This window comes from Protomyctophum parallelum (assembly GCF_964188405.1).
Source record: "Protomyctophum parallelum genome assembly, chromosome: 10".
Classification (NCBI taxonomy): Eukaryota; Metazoa; Chordata; class Actinopteri; order Myctophiformes; family Myctophidae; genus Protomyctophum; species Protomyctophum parallelum.
The window spans coordinates 18,059,216-18,080,046 of NC_139704.1; the positions used below are offsets into that span (position 1 = coordinate 18,059,216).

The window sequence follows — 20,831 nt, forward strand, 5'->3', positions numbered from 1 at the left end:
GAAATTATGTATGAGAGGATTCCAGGAATAGGGGACACCACTGCTGAGGGAAAACAGGTAAAAAAATTAAAAAAAAACATGTTGAGGACTTGAGGAAATTTTCTATGTTTGAGGGTATAATACACCTACTGGCTGTGAATGAACAAACAAAAGCATTTTTTGAATAGACAGCAGAAATGTCAGGTGTAGGTGTTGTTTACTGTATCACTATGTCTTAGCAGGAAATGGGGTTAGCTGGTACTATTTCATCACTGCAGTCTGTTTGATGTTCAGCTTCCAGAGGGTTGTGGAGTGGGCTGCGGCCCCATAGAATCTCATGAGATGTCACAGAAAACAAGCCATGATACACAGCAACTGAACCGTCACGCACGCACGCACACACACACACACACACTCTACAGTAACAGTGTGTTACAGGGGTCAGTGAAATAATCTAATTATTTAAAACTGGTGCAAGAAATCCAATTACATTGTAAAGGACCATACCAATGACTCAAGGTACACTTGAAATTACTGTCAACCATTTTCCAGAACATAGTCATAGTTGTTTTATTTTCAAAGAAGCCACTGAATGGATTCAGTTCATTTCCAGGAAGGTAAATGAATATCAACTTGTAGTAACTTGTAGCATTCTTGAGATAGGTACAGTTACTACAACACAGTAAAAATAATTGAAGGTATATGTTTTTGTCAAAAGTTATGTTATGGGTTCTAATGCATTTTAAAGTATGGACTGATTTGAAAAGCCTTGCCAAAAAGTGTTCCTGGGGGAAAGATAGAGTTATGAATAGCCTATTTGTTCATTTTGCAAGCTAAAACTATAATGGAAAATGTTTGTCGACTACATTTTTTCACTGACAAGAACTAAATACGCTGACAATTTCGTCATGTTAGAGGACTGGTGAGATCCGATTCCTGCAAAACTAGGTCAAGTAATTTTCAAAACACGACATGTTGTGAGCTTGTGGTCGCAGACTGACTATTTTCGTAGTATAAAGTATGAATTAGGCATTACAACGCCATCAAGGCCTAGCAAAATATTTTTTTGTTGACTAAAATCTTATAATATTTAATCAACTAAAACTAGACTAAAACTAAAACATTTCAGGTGATTAAAATATGACCAAAATGCTGTCAAAAGTATCACTCGTCATGAATGTATGACTTACTAACACAGTTCAGGTTGACTTTGACTTTGGATTAATACTAATACTAATTATTAATTAATTAATACTTCTTTTTACCTTCAATTTCCTAAAATATTAAGTCAGGTGTCTTGACAGGTGACAGGTGTAATGTCAGGCTGCTACAACACTTCATCCCATCACATTCCCAAATGTAAACTGAAAATCACACATTCGTCTTCAATGTTTGTGTTTACACAATGTTTGTGTTTACACAAACATTCAAAGCTGGCCATCCATTGTCAATGGCATTCAACAAATCCTCACCTGGACATAGGAGCGCTCCTCAACAACCATAAAACAACAATTAACATGCACACTCTCCCAGACAGCCTACTAGTAGTGAAGTGTTGTGTAAGTACTAAGTAGTGTTGAGTTGAGTATTGAAGACTGCAGAGTGTACAACAACAGCTACCGTAGTTTCTTTCTACTCACTTCCAGCTTACAAATTAGCAAGATAGCAACCATAGCATAGCAGCAGACAACATGGGCACAATCAATACAAATCCATTCAGCAAAAAATACAATTATGACCTTTGATGTCTTCAATCACGTAGTAATCCATAATCAAGGGCGGACATCTGTTGTGGATTTGCCCAGTAAAGCTGAAGTCCTGAGGATACAACTGTACAGTAGCTCCTCTAGGGACTGCTGACTTCGTTTCTTTCCATAAACTTTGCAATATATGTTTGACATTGTGAGGCTAACTACTCTCAGATACTCTCAGAGAAGCTTCTCGTTTATATTTAATCTTAAACAAAGACACAAGTTTCTGGGTTGAAGAAAAACAAATCTGCCGCATTCTAGAAACAAACACATGATGTCAGGCATCAGGCAGGCATGACCAATCGATCTATGCAGGTAGGCTACAGATGGACAAACTAGGCAGTGCCAGTGGCTACGGATCCAAATAATAATAATAATTATTATTATTATTATTATTATAATATTCCACCCACTGCCATATTTTGCTTAATTGAATGAAGTGATTTCATCCACATTATGTTATGTAGCCTAATGCTACTGTCATCAAATGAAAAAGAAGAAGAAAAAGAAAAGAAAAAACGTTTTTGTTTGTTTTGTTTGTTTTTTGTGGCTGGGCCCATTTCAGACATAGGTGGGCCTAGGGCCAGCTAGGACCACCTGTGGATACGCGCCCCTGATGTGAATAGGCATGCAATGTAGACGCCAGTATACACTAGGCTATGTATGGTCCTTAATGCTCGAAAGCTGCAGTTTGAGTGGAAGCCAAAGTTCTAAAACCATATAAATACTATATTCTGCCTTCCTGCTTCTGAAAGTTCCTGGTTGTCCATGACAACGTGGTATATATAGAACAATGCCTTCTTAATTGGAGAGAAGCGTTAGCCCATGACAAGGACAATCTCCTCCAGACTGGTTCCTATACACTCCAATCCCCCATTTCTTATTTTCCATCTCTTTCCTTCTCCTGGGAATTTATAGCGTAATGTCACTCTCTCTCCCTTGATAAATATTCTACTGAATCTACTGTAATCTCTATCTCTTATAATCCGCTGGCCTACACACATCACCTTCTCTCTCTCTCTCTCTCTCTCTCTCTCTCTCTCTCTCTCTCTCTCTCTCTCTCTCTCTCTCTCTCATTCTTTAAATCTGTTACAATTATTCTGGGTAGGCTAAACTCACGGTAAAAGCTCACAAACGTGCCACAGTTTTCAGTTTGGAGATTGGCTGTTTTCAGTGTGCGACACCGGCGGTCCGGTGCACAACTACACACTTGTATACATCTGGGTTTTAGAGGCACAGGGAGGCACCCACGCTACAACTTAATTGGGAGCACACTGTTCCCAGATTTTGCAAGAGAAATAAGCAACAAGCTCTATGATTTTATTTATTTTTTAAACATTTTAACAATACAAATCTGGTACGTGGTACAAAATGGCACAAAATATATGTTTAACCCATAAAGTGCCATTTGCGTATAAACTTAGGTTATTTGGTTTAGTCTTGCCGCCCGCCAAATCCGTAAATCGATCAAATAACGTAAATTGATAAATGCTAGTGTCGAGTGAGACACTGGACCATACCATTTTAAATTGTGAGCGCATCTATGTGCGTTCTATGTGCTGCTTTCAATGGCTTTTATCTCCAAATTAGCCCGGAATGGCGTTTCTGGTCAAAACAAGGGTTTTTCAATGGCCGATAGCCGGCGGCTGTAATAGTCGCGGTCAGGTTTTTTCTGCACCCAGTGAGAGATCAACAACCAGTCAAGACAACACACACATCATTACATCATCGTAACATTCGGTTACGGGTATTTGGCTCTTCAAAATAAGGGTTGAAAGGGAAAAACCAATACACGTAAATTAATTAAATAAGTTTAGTGGGGAATGGAGGGGTCGGTGGGCAAATACATAATTAATTTGGGGTTCGGGACATGAAAATGTTTGAGAACCACTAGTTTAAATAACATTAATATAGCCAAAATATGCAAATACATAAATAAATAAGGCCCAAAAATTACTACCTGCAATTACCAATGTTTTAAAGCGACTTTACAGGAAAATAAGCCCAAAGCCGCTTATATAATAAGCAACAATGCTTGAACATTGTAAATGGGTCTAAGCCTACTGTGGTATAATAAATCTAAAATCTAGCATTCAAGAGGAGCCAGGCCTGAAACGAGGGAGCTTTTTATTATTATTAGATGCAGGCACTTATTTTTCATTGTCGTTTCTTGTTTCAAGGCTTAATTTCAAAACACAAGATTGAACAGTAGCACATACCAAAGATTATGTTGATTATTCAACAGAATAGATTGTATATATGCACCCCATGGTGCTTGTTTTCTATAGGACATAAGATATGATGGTTCCATTAAGATTCAAACAATTTCTAACCTTGTATCAGCTGTGTGTGCACTGATGGATTTATGTATCCTTGGTTGCTGTTGCTGTTGTCTGGTTTCTGTGACATCATTGTGATGACATCAAACCTCACCTCAGCTAACAAACCAAAAGTGTAGGAGGGTAATACAGCGGAAGAACACTTTTGGTGGGGTACACTCTCGGGATTTCACGTTTAACCCAGTCAAACCAAAATACTAAATATTACGTTTTTATTGTGATTTTTAAGAAAGTCCACGTTGATGTATGTATTTGGCGATCTTTAGTGGCAATGGACTGAAATTAGTATAAATTAACAACCATTAGAGAGAAAGAGAGTCTGGCGGCTGCATGCTAATGAGTTAGCTCTGTACCCCACAAGTGCCTGGATGGTCTTACTGTATGTGTACAAAGAAAATGGGCTCAGTAAGCTCTATACGCTGTTCTAAAGGATGAGAAAAGACTACATTCTTTTCATCGTCACTCCATGTCTCAAGCAAGCCTCTATCACAATCTGCAATCCATTGGCAGCTTCATAAATGTGTGTGTGTGTGTGTGTGTGTGTGTGTGTGTGTGTGTGTGTGTGTGTGTGTGTGTGTGTGTGTGCGTGCATGCGTGCGTGCGTGCGTGTTAGATTGAGCACACGTGTATTAAATGTGTGTGAGTCCTCCGGTACGAGGACTGTATCACTTGTGCAATACAAAATAAGTAAGAGGCATTAGCCTTTCCTGTCATATTTGATGGAAGACCATTGACAAAGGTGCTAGACTCTGAGCATCACACAGAGAATGGGCCATCAGCCCTATGGAATTACAGGCGGTGCCGCGGTGTTGCCAAGATTGCCAGCGGTTCCACGGCATCGTGTCTTGTGAAAGTGGATTGTAGCGGTTAAACACATCAGCTGGTTATAATATGTAACTCTTTCACATTTAACTACGTGGGCTGATTTGGGATCAGTTGATGTTGTTTAATCTAGCAGATACTACTATTATATTCCACAGACCTATATGGTTTGCCTGACTGAACCACCAAATATTAACCATAACATTATTTTTTTAAACTGTGTCACATGGATGGTACATATGCAGTTACCATAACTGAAGAAAAATATTATATATATATATATATATATATATATATATATATACATTTACTGTCGATAGATATTTCTTATTCTTCAATTTACAATGCTTAAGGGTGACGAGTGCTGTTTACACTATTATTATTATTATTATTACAGGAATTGAGGGGAAACAAACAGATGAAAAAAAATCTAATAATGAGTGTATTTTATTTGGTGAACGAGTGTAGTAGATGCTTACTTGTCCATGGCATGCCAGTCCCAATTGTGGAAGAAAAAAAATACATTTTTTTATGGATAAGCATGTCTGGCCTTGAGAGCACTTTGAACTGTGTTTTTGCTGTTTATATCTTTTATGTATACAACCAAGGACTGTGTGAAAATCAACAACCAGAGGAGCATTATTGTGTCCCTTGTGAAAATCTTGCTATTTTGAAAGCTGCACTCGTGGCTGTAGAATGGAACTGTAAGCTGTCGCCATGGATTCAATACCATTAAGCCTCATTTATACTCCATCGTAGGGTGGTGTCGTTCACCAAAACACTAGATCGCCTATTTTTGGCTTGTGACGCCATCATACAACGGAGCATAAATTGGGCATCAAGCGCCAACAGAACGTCCATATTTACCCATTTAGGGTTGAGAACAAGATGAGGTGACACAGATGCTTTCCAGTCCTTAATGGGTTAAGCTGATATATCTTGTGTTTCGAGGATAGATATTATTATTACCACAACTTACTATATGCAAATGAGCACCCTCATTATGTAGCTGCGGATGCTTTGAGAGGTTAATTTCCCGGCTCAACAAACGTATACTTTCATCAATGGACTACTTGTCTGTCTGTCTGTCAGTGCAGGCAGTACTACCTTATCAGCTGGGTGTGTGCGTATTGCTCTGTTCTCAGTGAAGGTGTGTGTTGTACTGTCGTGCTGCATTCTTGTTTAGGGTGTTTCCAATAAACATGTGATTATATGCTTGAGACTGCCTGTCCTATTTATTTATTTTTGGTCCCACCGCACCATTCTATCAGCGGTTCCCCCGACGGTATACAAAGCTATAGACACAATTGTGTGCCCTGCATGAGTGTGTGCCTTGGGACTTTATGAAAAAAATCATTGTTGTTGCAATATACTGTATATACAACAAATACAAATACTTATACATTTTGTTTTTATTCTATTTTGTGCATTTCTCAATGTGAAATGACCTCTGACCTTTAGATCTCCCAATGAATTAATTATATATGATCCGCTCCATCCACTTGTTTTGACGTAAAAAAGCGACCGCTTGAAATATCCCCCTTGAAATCCCCCTTTGTGTGGAGTCTGGACCCTGCTAATGCATGGTTGGCTGCGGGAGTAATGACCAATCAGCCAATCAGCGTAACAAAAGAAGTGATGTCATCTCCAGTCTCCTGTGGCTGTTTAAAGAGGAGATGCTGTGAAAAGGCTTTTACGGCTTGACCCTGTCTTATCACTGGTTGCAGCTATATTTATTTTTGAGGGGCGCAGGCCCCTCCTTTGCACAGCTTTGTGTGTATGACGGAATACGATGATTTGATTGGCTGATGCATGATGACGTATGATGATAAGAGCGCCACTCACAAACTTTGTCCTACACAAATTCCAACTTGACAATGAATGGACAATTTGATGTCATAGTGTAAGCACAAACATTGTGTAGGAGGCTTTCAACTCTCAAGTGTTAATAAGAAGTCGGCGATGATGATGGACGATGATAAGAGCGCCCCTCACTTCACACGGATGTGATTTTTATTTATATAAATGCACAAAATCTCTGCATCTTTGAAAATATCATAATAACTTTAGCTATTTACTAGTTGAAACTTGAAACTATTCAGGTCTATTTAACTACTGTCCTGAGTGTGCTCTCTGGTACACTGCACTGGTATTTAACTACTGTCCTGAGTGTGCTCTCTGGTACACTGCACTGGTATTTAAAATGCATCTACCGTATGTCCTCTTCAAAGATTATTCATGGGCCACTGACACTTGGTAAAGAGCACAAGGACAAGAAATCGAAAGGGAGATGGAGAGAAACATTCTCCTCCTGAGGAAATCATTATGAAAACAAAATGAAGGATAGAAAATGTATGAATATTAGTGAATATTTTGAATAAGTGACTGCCAGACAGACAGTGATACATTAGTGGTCAGGGGTCCCCGGAGGACCCCTGTCAATGAAGTATAGGGTTTAAGTGATGAAGCATGTTAAATAATCATATTTTGTCTTTATTAACATGTTTACAACATTACAACAGCAAGTCGGTTGTCATGCTGTATCACAGCCATGCCCTTTCACGCCTCAACACACCCTTCAAGGACTGCTATATCCCTGAGTCGAGATGAGTGCTACAGATATGGAAGCTATGTAGTCCAGAGACATTCAACAGGCATCTCATATCACTTAACATTGCAATAACCTTCAAGTGCTCAGACCACACTCCATCCCCTGCAGCACTTCTCAACAACCTTCTGCTCCTGATCGCATTTAAATGGAGATCTCACAAACCTGCATTAAATGGAGATCTCACAAACTGCATTAAGAATAGTGCCAACTATCCCCATTGGGATAGATGTTACCATAAGAGATGTTGCACTGGGACAAGACTGTCGACACACATGGGATAACTTGAAATTGAACCAACATACTGTAATATACTGGTATAGGTAGCATAAGGTACATATCAAATGTCCTTGATATTTGGAAACCCGGTGATTAAATGTAATTTCTATTGTTTGGAGATATTTTCCTTCTCATCGACAGGATTAGAAGAATGAATGTGTATACCTTTGAAAAACTTTCAATGCATTGCAACACAAGCCTTTCATAATTAATGACTTTTCCCTCTATTATTTTTAATTGGTATATTTCTTGGGAAAACAGTGATGTCTGAATTATTGATGAGTCTGAAGTCTGAAACAAGCAGCGAATAACTGAGTCTTACGAATTAATCAGATTTAGAAATAGTGGATTTCTTTAGAAGAGCCAGAATGCGTCTGTTATTAAGTCTCTTTTCAGAGTTTCAACCGTCAAGCGTGCCGAACAAGGTTTTAAATGACAGAAGATGCGAAAGAAAAAGCAAATGTGCTTAGCTCTTTGCTGAATTCACCTGACTCACAAAAAACCCAAAAACAAATTAAACACTATTGGGAAAGTGTTTGTGTTCTTGTTTTAGCTTCTGTATGTTATTTGCATATTTGCATTACCATTTACTCTGGGTGCATTAGTGCCTCTTCCTCAATCGTTACTTCAGGGCAAAATAAGTATAATTGCAACTTTGCAAGTCTAATTCATTCCCGTCACATAAATCTAAATGTGGAGTGCTGGCTAATGACTGGGTCAGGCTTCATTACAAATAGCAACGAGACTAATTATTACAATAATGTGAATATTCCCCCCGAACCATGGTGTAAAATCATTGTAATAACTTTACACATCAGCATCTCTTTACTCATACTCAAGTGGAGCATAACAGTCACAACGTTTAGTTTTTATTTTAGTTTTTTTAATCAGACAATAGAGCACCGAAGTCTGACGTCACTTTCAGGGGCGCCAGTACACAGGTTCATGTATTTTTTTATTTGCATTGAAATCCCCATAGGGGGATTTTAGGAACTGTGTTTGACACATTGTCTCCACCAGGATATGATCATTTGATAATGCTTAGTAATGTTATAAAGATGAATGCATGCTGTGTTTAAAAAAAAATGGCTGGCATACATTGACAGATCCGGCGTGATTACATGACTATAAAGATCCCTTGTGTGATAATTTGATCAAATCTGAAGCACTAATAATGAAATGCACCACCTTCCTAATTGTAATGTTCCAGTGGCATTTCTTCCTGGGCCTAGTGGGAATGTGCGTGCACAATTTCACGGAAATCACACGATGTGTTCATGATTTGCAGAATTTTGTTTGAAACTGAGCAATCCTGCGAACTTTGGAAGCCAATATTAGCCAATCAGGATGGAGTCTGAACATCTAGTCTAAAAGACCCGTTTCGTTGAATGGCTCTAGAGAGACTGTGTACCAATTTGAGTGATGTTTGGACAAAATCTGTAGGCGTACTGTCCAAAAAATTGTTTTGCACACAAGAGGCCAATGTGAAAACCTTGGGGCAGAGGTTCAGCTGTGGCATTCAGGGAGTGTGTGTACAGAGTATGGCTGCGATCAAGCCAACGGTGCCGTAGATTAGCTGTCCATTGATGGACGGACACACGGACGGACGGAGTGAAAAACATACTCTCTCCCCATGCCTTCGGCCTGGTGGAGACAATAAAAAGTACACGAACCTGTGGACTGGCGCCCTCTACTGACAGTGATGTCAGGACTTCGGTGCTATATGGCAGTGTTTCCCAACCTGTGTGTCGCGGAGCTTTGGTGTGCCGTCTATGGTGCTCTGTCTGAGAATATCAGACTCACTTCATTGCTCTAATTTCATCGCGCGGTAATTTTTTGTGTTGTTATTATTGCATATAGTTCAATTTAAAGTGATTGTCTGACAAATATAGCCACAAGTATATAGTCCCTAGAAAAAATTGAAATTCAAACATCTATGACTTATTAGCCAACTGCAATTGCTTTTTAGCCAATATTGACGAAATCATTCGGATTAGTTGAGTAGCGTTTTAATTATGTTTGACATTATGTAAACAAATTCAAAGGACATTAAGAGAAAAGTAATCTATGTGATTGTGTATATCTGGCCAAACATGTGTCGACCGTTTTATGGTATTTTCAGCAGTTGTGCACTGTGCAGAAGCCAGACACCCAAACTGGTCTCGGAACATCCCAACCTAATATTAACCACACCACACTCATAGACGTAACCAAAAAACTATATCACTGCTATAGTATTGACATTTTCTCAAATTAACCGCAAATACACATATTTTCATGAACATATACAGTATATGATGACAGACAGCCACATCCTCTACACCTCCAGCTTGACATAAATTACAGCTAAAGTAACATTCATAATGGATCAATGGCATCAAGCAGTCTATTAGATGCTTAATTCATGTTCCTGGAAATTCCTCCAGGGCCCTGTGCTACATACGGTACGTAGTAGAACTGAACAAGTCTTGTCAGGGCCCAGCATGCAGCGCTGAGACGGTATCCTCTCAGAGACCGCATCTTGAGAGATCGTTGAACCAATAGCAGCATCCGCCACTGTCCCTCGGGCCTCTGGCATCTCCGCCAAGAGCCTCAGCCTCAGCAGTCGTTCCATCTCTCTCTCATCACTGATTGTACTCTTGTTCATCTCAGTCGGATGGAGAAATTGATCCGGCTCATTATAGGGCTTTGGCATAATATATAGTCACAAGTAAGGACAGAGCCCATTTAATCAGAGGAATCTGGGCCTCGTCACAGGGGGAAGCCGTTCCAATCAATGCATAGAAGATGATTGAGGAACTTCTTTAAAGCACTCAAACTTTTTCACTCGGGCGCGTGCAGCAGCCTGCCATGTACAGTATGGATCCCTTGCACATGCACTGTAGCCTTGTGCTTGGTTCCTTTCATACACTGTAAAAAACTGCATGTACAGTACAATAGGCATTCAGTCCTGTCGTTATGAGGTGTTGATTATCTGCTATTTCACAACAGTGACAAACCCGGCATACAACTGTATGTGCTGCTCAACAAATATCCAATGTCAGAACGGAATAAAAGCTTTTCAAACTCCTGCATACCGCATACCATTGCAAGTATCACTTGACAATGCCATTCATAAGCCATTGATGTACGTGCATTTGGCCTCAAGAAAGGCAAATCCTTACTATTATCAAATGCGCTGTAGCCTTGTTAAAGGCTCTACATTTCTATAGAGCCATTATCAAAAGGACATTACCCACCCATTCAAGGTGGAGGCAACCCACGTAAGGATGTCTGTTTATCAAGGATGCATCAAGTTGTGAGTTTCTAGATCGGCTATTTTCCCTTTTTTTATGTTTTGACAAAAAGGAAATTTACTTTTAAATTTTTATACTTGTAAAGTAAGTAAAGGGATGTACATTTCAATACTAAAATAAGTAGTCCAGTACTTAAAGATGTTTTTTGTTTTGTTTTTTATACCCAAGGGGTATACTTTTTTTTTTTTTTTTTTTTTTTTTTTTTTAAGATATTTTTTTGCGGCTTACGCCTTTTATTGATTTTTGAAGGGACAGACAGTAGGCTGACAGGAAACGGGAGATAGATGGGGGGATGACATGCAGTAAAGGCCGTGTCGGGTCCGGGAGTCGAACCCGCGGCACAGTGCGACTGGATTACCAGTCCGGTGCCCAGACCGTTACGCTACGGCCTGGGCCACTTTTTATACGGCATGTGCCAGCGGCAAGTGCCGGAAGGTGGTGCCGGTGGGTGGCGGGGATCCCTGGGGGTCCCCAAACCTTGAGACCCCCAAAGACGCCCCCAGGGAGGCGACACAATCACAACGAGCCCACCCCCGTCCAAAACAGTTGAGAAATGACAGAGTTACCATTTGGGGGTCCCTGGGAGGTCCCGGGGGATCCCTGGGGGTCCCCAAACCTTGAGACTACCAAAGACGCCCCCAGGGGGGCGACACGATTCCAACAAGCCCACCCCCATCCAAAACGGTTGAGAAATGACAGAGTAACCATTTGGGGGTCCCGGGGGGTCCCTGGGGGTCACCGAACCTTGAGACCCCCAAAGACGGTGGCGGCAGGTGCCGGTGTCAAGCGGCAGTTGCCGGGAGGTGCCGGCATGTGCCGGAAGGTGCCTGGCATGTGCCGGAAGGTGCCTGGCATGTGCCGGAAGGTGCCTGGCATGTGCCGGAAGCCAAGGTGCCGGCATGTGCCGGAGGTGCCGGCTGTTGTCGGCAATTGCATTCTCCGCTGCCGGAGAATGCACTCACTCCTTCTGGAGAGGTATACTGTGCAGTGATGTCTTCCCTTTGTATTTAGGGTTTCTTCCTGGAGGCTGAAACCTTGACAGTCAAACGTGCCAATGAAAAAAACAGTGACATCACAATTCACAATATCATCCCCTCCCCTAACCCCTCCACCTTTATCATACAATGTGGGTGCAGTTCAAGTGGATCACCACCCATCACTACCCACCAGGCAAACCAGGCATTCTTAATGAACAACATTTTAACTAATACTGTACACTTTTTTGAAAAAAATCTTCCTCCTTATATAATAACAATACCTGATAATCATGTTTAAGTGACTGAGCATTACTAGTTGAGTAATATTTCACCAGTAGTAGTACTTTAACTAGAGTACTAGAGTACTTTGTCCACAACTGGTACAAACACGGAACGTCCAATAATATATGAAAACAAGTTGTTTTGTCAGTACAGGGACAAGGCATTTACAAATGTTGAAGTTGAAAAAGCAGTCTCAGCACTGCAGTTGCAGGCCGTGCTGCACTCAACTGGTACTCCCAATGGAATCAGCAGAGTCAGGCTTCCTCTGGGGAACGTCACCCGCCACACTCTTCCTTCCCGCGGCTGTTTCATGTGCCTCATTGAGGCTCAAGGCGGAAGTCTGACGAGAGAGCTACAGTGACAAATTGGACAGCAGGCCCAGGTTGCACTGTCAGCACATAGTTCAAGTTTGGGCCCCTCAAACCTTTTAACTCAAGTGCAGAAAGTCCCAACTTAAGGTACATCTACAGTAGGAGTTTAACCACCAATGTCATAATAGGTGAACTTTCTGCAAAAATAGCAGAGCATTTGGCGAAGGTATGTGAGCATTCAGTGAAAATATAGGCAATCTACAAGCTCACAAGTCATCAGGTTGAGATGCGTGAGCTTGTAGATCGGCTTTGATGTACTGTACAACAAAGTATACTGCTACGTACAGTATACAAGGTTTAAGCTATGAGTATAGTTTCTGTTCCCTGATGTCATTCAGGACATTATCATGTAATTATATGAGGACTAACAGGCATAACTAACCTGCTTTCCATTAGGAATAACTGCCTGCATCTTCAATGGTGCAGTAAAATCCATAGAAACAGACTGTGTGTTTGATCATAATGATGTTTCATGAAAAAAATAGCAGGCAAATTGTTTGATCTTAGTGTGTGTGTGAAATGTAATTCCTCACCCATGGCATTGTTGCAAAATGGTTCCAATGGAAACACTTTCTTCAAAGCAGATGTCACTGTACTGTGGAGGGCTGAAGAAGCCTTGTAATGCAGACATGGCTCCATGGCAGGGGGAAAAGACAGTGAAAGTGTTCAAAATACAACAGAAACAAACCTTGCCTGTACAGGGCACTGTAACACAAAAACATATTAATTATTCAAAAATATATATAAAAATTGGGGCGCCTATACATTTATGGTTTTGACAAAATGTTTAACGTTAAAAGACAGAAGTTAACCAAGACTATAGATGCTACTTTGGGTCATATGGATGACAATTTAGGCAATTAGCAGACGCTCTAAGTTACATATAACTGGTATCTACGTTACAAGTAAATTAAAAAAGCATAGGCCTATGCCTTTGCATATGCCTGCAACGTCGTCAAGGCCAGTGCAAGTGCTAGTGCAAGTGCTATGAGCTAAGATGGAGTCTGAAGAGGTGGGTTTTCAGACTAACCACCAAACCTGAGACAGAGTAGGTAGAAGCTCATTTAAATATACAGGGGTGGAGGATTGGAACAAAATCCCAATGGAAATTAAATTTGCCCAGTCTTTGAACCTTTTTAAAAATATGTTGAAAAAGTGGCTGATGGGCAAGTTAGTATAGTGCTGTATTTATCTATTTATTGTCTTTTGTTTATTGATCTATGATGGCCGGTTGTAAATGTAATTAGTATTGTAATGTGAGTACACATGTTCTTCTTATCATATGCTGTAACTATTTATTTCTTTATTTGGATCACAATGGAAATAAGTCATCTGACTTTTTGTGCAATGCTGATAATTCTGTACTGCTCTCCTATGAATTGTATCATGAATATATCAAATAAATCAAATAAAAATATGGCGGAAGATTGGAAGTGAGCCTGCAGTTCTGATTACAATGGGAAGTTCATTCCATAGTTTTGGAGCCAGAAGGGTGAACAATATTTGATGAACCACATTGACCACATTTCTGCTATTTCACATCGGTGAGACATAGCCTAAATTGTCTCTTCTCTCAGTATAACTTCAGCTGTTGTTTAGACATGTTTAATGAACACTATAGTGTTAGCAGGCTATAGGCATCTCAGAATTGACACTGGTCACTATGACAACAGATGGTCTGGTGTTCCTTGGAGCAAGTTAGAACACCTACTGTGCTTCCTTTGTGACCACACCATATGTTTGACCAGTTGGTTTCACTGACTGAGTCTGTCTGTGTTTAGTATTTAAGAGTGGGGGAAAGACATTGTTTATCTCTGCTCTATTCAGTAAAGATAAATGGTCTGCATTTCTACAGCATCTTCATCCAAAGCGCTTTACAATGAGCGTACATTCACCTATTCATACATAAACAATGATGGTGGAGCTGGCAACCATGTAAGCCTAAGGCACCAATCTGCTCATTGGGAGAAGGTATGGATTCAGGGTCAGTGTTCAATGTAAGTGGGACACTTTGACACTTTTCCAGGGGATCCAGGGATCGAACTGGGAATCTGTCAGTTCCCAAAACTGCCACTCTACGACTGCCTCCCCCTACAAGTTCAGTGATCTCTATTATTGCCATAATTGTCTGCTTTCTCCTCTCCATGTAATCAGCATAGCTGATGTAGCTTGAAGAACTATAGTGTGTGTGTGTGTGTGTGTGTGTGTGTGTGTGTGTGTGTGTGTGTGTGTGTGTGTGTGTGTGTGTGTGTGTGTGTGTGTGTGTGTGTGTGCGTGCGTGCGTACACAGTGTCTGTACCCTGTGTACTATGTCTGACAGAGTGCAATGTTTTTGTCATTACCTGCATGACTGTGTTGACCTTTACACATATTGTACAAGGAAATTGAAGATTGTATGCACTAGGTTATGAAATGACATAATACAGATTTGAACTCACAGATTTGTGAGGCACAGATCATTCTTTTCTGTGTTTAAATAGACGATTAAAGTTTTTAACTGATCACGTCATTTATATACCTGTGTAAGTTTTTTAACCAATCATGTCCCTATAATATTAGTTCATGTGAGGGCGTTGCCCTTAGCTCTGAATTCTTCTTTTTTTTCATGCCACCATTTTGTAACCTATTTTTTCACCCAGTGTCAATTATCTAATGCAATCCTGGGCAATCCTGTACACACCAAAGAACAAATATATGCTGCTTTATAGATCCGGGAAGCGGAAGGAAGCATTTTGGTGTATTGTTGTCTATCAGTGGTACTGGTTTTCAACCATTTTGATACCAGGGCCCATTATTTATTCTGCATTTATTTGAGCCACGGAATTTTGATGAGGTATGTTAGTCTCTCAGACCCAAAACGAAATATGTTTTAGTTTTTGCCCCCAATTCCATGCTGTATTGATGTCGGTACCATTAGGAGAGAAATAACAATTCTTATACATCTACATACTGTGTATACAAATTGTGTAGACTTCTTGTAAATTACAAAGTTACAAGTTATCACCAGTAAAGAACCTAAACCAAGTCACTGCCTTTTGGAGCTTTATTGGAAACTTTGTTAGCTGTCTGCCAAGCCATACAGACTGTACACCCAACGTATAGTGAGGACAGAACACCTGACCTTTCTTTCCATCTACTGAACTGAGTTTTCATGTACTGTGTGTGTGTGTGTGTGTGTGTGTGTGTGTGTGTGTGTGTGTGTGTGTGTGTGTGTGTTCATGCATTCATGCGTCCGTAGGGCACGCACCCCTGTCTATCTTTTGTCATGCTTGAAATTGAAGGAATTGGAGAGTATAGGTGCAAAGGAGGAAGGCAAAGAAATTGATGAATACAATCAAGAGGGAAGAATTGCAGATGGTTTGAAGGGGCAGATGCTATACCACCTGTTATCTAACGATAAGGAGACAATCAATGATGAAACGGGTACAATAGCTCATGCTTTGGCCCTAAAGGTGATAGCCAAATGACACAAACAGAAGGATGAGCCCCTAGACTTGTCATTTGGCTATCACTATTTACAAGATAACCTTTAATGCTGCCACTATAGCTGCTGAAGGACATAAGCCATTGTCATTAACATGTTCCGAACATTGCCTGAAAGAAAGTCTGTACTGTTTCTGAACACTAAACATAAAGCTTCTTGGGATTTGATTTTGACGTCCAAACAGGGAGGGAAGGAGAGAAGCTTAGAGGGTTCAAACAATGAAGACAAAAGTCTGTAAACACAAAAGTGTGTAAACAGGACAAGAAATGTGAGGACGCAATTTGTGAATGGTCAGAATAAGATGATTTGATGCCGTATGACATTCATTGTAAGCGAGCGACGTGAAGCTGCTGCAAAAGATTAGGATGGGTAGGAGATGGAGAATATATCTCATGCTGTCGGGAAGAAGCCACTTAACTCAAATGTTAGTTGAAAAGTTATATATTTTTCAGGAAATGAAGAAAACCTATATAAAATCACAATAGTGTTGTGACTTTATATATTGTCAATTCCATGCGAGGGGGTGGAGTTAGTTGTTATAGCAGACAGTTTGGGGGTCCAATGGAATTAAGAGGTTTTTGTCCCAAGCGCTATTTACTACTTTTCATTGGTTAAATATCTTCTAAACAATACACAGACATAAGGGTGTTCAATAGCAATGATTTATAAAAAAAAATAGAAAATAAATGAAAAACCTAAAAAATGGACAATATGTTATGGAGATGTTACGACATCTCTGTTCGCCATGGCGGCTAAGGAGAGCATAGATGGGGGAGCCGAAGTGTGACAAAGCCCTGGAGGAGGAGCATTCTGTCAACCTCTGGGTTGACAGAATGCACTGGAATCTACATGGGAGTATAGAGTAGACAAGCATGAACAAACATAATTTTTTTATTGACCGTGACCTTTGTAAAAAAAATGATCGATGCAGACAAATGAAAGAAGACATGTCACAGGTTATTTTTGGATACCTTGCTTTCTGATTTGCAAACGATATCATTATATTGACGTTTATTTTTACGCCGCTCTTGATGAAAACAATGTATTTGAAACAATCACTTGTCACACTCAAGCTCTGCTTGACTAGCGCTTGAGAGTTCATTCTCTGCCCCCTCAATGACGCAACTCTCTCATCTAAATGGCGCTGGTATATACACAGAGGTCTTCAGCGATCATTAGCTCCACCTTGTCGCTCTACTCCTCGACGTAGTCGAAGGGCTCCGGGGGCTCGGGCTCCTGGCCCTCCTCCTCCTCCACGCCGGGACCATGGGAGGAGACCGGCTCCACTAGCTCTTCCTCCTCCGCCTCCTGCTGGGTGTCCTTCAGGATGATGATGCCGCCGGCCGACAGCGGCTTATAGGGCCGGTAGCGGCAGCTCTCTGGCATGCTGAGAACTCGGAGCTGCGCCGGCATCACCCGGGCTGGGTTCTCCAGGAAATGGAGGCCGGGCTCTGCCGGCGGCTCTCTCTTCTTCTCCTTCTCCGCTTCCATCTTCTCCTTCTTCGTGTCCTGCGCATGCACGGCAGGCTCCACCTCCATCTTGTCCTCCTCCCTCTCTTTCTTCTCACGCTCCTTCTTCTTGGCCTTGGCCGTGATGGAGAGCACGGCCGTGGACACCTTCTCCCTCTCCTTCTCCTTGGCCACCTTCAGGGCGGGCGGGTAGCAAAAGGTGGAGGGCTTGCAGTTGGAGCAGAACTTCACCTTGGGCATCTTCAGGTCCTTGTTGAGGCCGACGACAGCCGTGGGCGTGAAGGCCAGCGACAGGAAGTGGGCCAACGGGAACCAGAACCAGAACTGCGTGAAGACCAGCAGGCCCACCACGGTGGGCATGTGGGTGTGGCCCGCGTGTGTCTGCAGCGAGATGGTCACGTTGCGCCCGCCTGCGTCCAGAATGCCCTGCGCTAGGATGGCGCCGAACTTGGCCATGACGTCGTCGTGCTTGTCGTTGATCACCTTGGCGTACAGCGTGCGGAAGTGGCCCACCTTGGGGCAGGTGGCGTCCGTCTGCTGGATCATGACGAGTGCCGAGGCAATGAGAGCGCCCTGGCGGACGTAGTTGACTGGGTCGTTGGTCATGGGCTCCAGCAGGGCCATGGCCTCCTTGTTGCCCGTGCCGGCACAACAGACGCCCAGGGCCATGGCCGCGCCGCAGCGGACGTGCGGGTTGTAGCTCTCGGCGAGCAGCGCAGCCACGCTGTGGCACTGCTCCGGCGTGCGGAACATGATGAAGCCCATCGACTCGATGGCGGCACGCCGCACGTCGTCGCTCACGTCGCTCACCGCCACGTGCAGCAGCCGTCGGATGGCCCGGTTGTTCCCGGAGCCGCAGTAGGCCATGCCCAGCGCGTACATGCCCGCGCGCCGTAGCACGGGGTCCTTGTCGCGGCACAGCGTCCCGACGAGTTCGTCCGCCTCCTCGGCGCAGCCGTACATGACCAGGGCGACGCCCACCGCCAGGCCACGCAGAATCTTCTCATGGCGCGTGTCCCGCGCGTAGCCCACCATGTCCTGCACGGCCTGTGGCGAGCACGAGCCCAGCATCACCAGGCCCAGTGCCAGGCCGCACGCCTCGCCCGCCACCGCATCGTCCTGGTCCAGCGTGGCCTTCAGGAGGTCGTAGGCGTCCTGGCGTGCCGTGCCCAGTGCCGCCAGGCCCAGGCCCAGCGCCGCACCGTGACGCACCACCTCGCTGCTGGCGCCCTTCAGCTGGCCCATCAGGTAGTCCACCATTGGTCCGCCGTGGTTGGCGTGGATCAGGCCTAGCGCGTACAGGCCGCCGCCCTCCTGGTAGGCGGAGCCAGCAGAGGAGGAGGAGGCGTCCTTGGGCAGGTAAGTGGCCATGAGCTGCAGCGCCTCCCTCTCGTGGCCCCGGTGGATGACGCCCAGGCTGGCCGTGGCCGTGAACTTGGCCCAGTTGGTGGCGCGGGCCAGCCACTCCAGGTTCTCGCGGAGGAACTGGTCGCTGGTCGTGCCGCAGTGCATGTAGGCGTTGGCGATGACCGTGGCTGTGTGGCACACCGAGTTCCGCACGGCATCCTTCGTCCTCTTGAGGATCATCAGGTCTGTGTTGTTGTTCCGGATGAGGAAGTGCAGGTGCAGCTCGATGGCCGTCTCCCCGCCAAGGATTCGGACCATCTTGGTGACTGTCTGCTCCTCGAGTTTGTCTTTCGTCTCCGCCGACTTGCCGACGGAGCTCCCTGCCTTAGCGTCTGTCGTTTCCATCGCGTCGCCGTCTCTGCCGACGGCGGGCGTGGCGGGCACGACGGCGCCAGTGGTGGCAGGGGGGCTGTGGGGCATGGCAGCTGCGGCGGAGGCCTGGAGGTTCTGGATGACCACGGAGAGGAACTGCTGGCTGGCGCTCTCGTACAGGTCGAAGCAGATCTGGTATGCCGTCAGCACGTCCTCCTCCTCCCCCCTCGCCAGCTTCTCCAGGACAGCGGCGACCTTCTGCGGCTCGTGAAGGAAGATCAGACACTGGCAGACGCTGATGAGGTCGGGCCTCTCCAGGGTCTCGTAGAGTTCCACCAGAACGCGCAACACCCGGCTGCGGAACCTCTTGTTGTAGATGGCGGACGTGCACACCTTCAGGCTGTATGCCAGGAGGCCGGCGCGGTCGTGTGACCGCTCAACGGTCTCCCGGAACAAGTCCAGGCGCCGGGTCTCCAGGGCGATGCCGATGGCCGGCCTGTCCTGGCAGCCCTCCAGCATCTTGTTGACGATGGCCTCCAGGCGTGGGTCGATGGGCTTCCGCTCGCTCTCGGGCAGGTCGTCGTTCTCCACCCGCAGCTGGGTGTAGTGGTCCACGCACTTGGAGATGATGGTCTCCGCGTACTCGGAGCCGTCGGCGACGTTGAAGTACTTGCCGGCACCCAGGGCGTAGCTCAGGGCGTTCTCCAACGAGTCGAGGTGGTAGAAGACCTTGGAGGCCACCAGGGCGGCCAGGTCCCGCCTCTGGAAGGACTGGTCCTCGTATAGGGCCTCGATCTTGTCCACGGAGCCAGAGATCTCGGGCCAGAAGTCGTTGACGATGGAGTTGAGCTTCCGCAGGGAGAACTCCTGGAGCTGGGGGTCGTCCTCGTCCAGGAGGGAGATGAGTCCGGCAGCGGACGTTATCGTTCCAGACGTTAGCATGTTACTTCCAGATGTTAGCATGTTTACTTCCTGACTCAATACCTAGGTTCCGTTTGGGCCTTTGACTAGCAGACGGTGGTAAACAGTATCTGCCTCAACAATACAGCATGTATGTGTACAGCAAGTGTACACAATACAGCAAGTGTCTGACAGTGTCCAGCTTTTTATAGTCACCATTTCATGACGTCACCCCTTCATCGCTTCATTTTGCATCAAAGCGGTGATGCAAAACAATGTATGACATCATCGCACACACATTTGCGTCAATTGAATCTGGGTTCAAAATGCACATTGCTCCTTTCAGGATTGTCACTGAAGCCAATCAGAAGCGATGCATGCAGTCCTGTTATTGTTGAGGGGCACTAGCCCCTGCTATATTCAGCTATAGTGTAGATTCTTGTCCTAACACAAACATTAAATGCCATTGACAATGAATGGAGAATTTACGTAATTTGTGTCTGAGCAAATCGGCTATTTCTGTGTTCACACAAACATTAAATGCCATTGACAAT

At 43.9% G+C, this 20,831-nt stretch overlaps 2 protein-coding genes across 2 annotated transcripts in view; one reads left to right on the forward strand and one right to left on the reverse strand.

The window, feature by feature from the left end:
• The window catches only part of vsir (V-set immunoregulatory receptor), a 445,816-nt gene that overhangs the window by 411,818 nt on the left and 13,167 nt on the right, over positions 1-20,831 (forward strand). The window lies entirely within an intron of this gene.
• On the reverse strand, positions 17,383-20,319 carry LOC310865703 (26S proteasome non-ATPase regulatory subunit 1-like; the record flags this gene model as incomplete). The annotated part of the gene is made up of 1 exon (XM_083774915.1): positions 17,383-20,319. One exon carries the CDS (start codon positions 20,317-20,319, stop codon positions 17,383-17,385), a length of 2,937 nt encoding a protein of 978 aa, XP_083631041.1.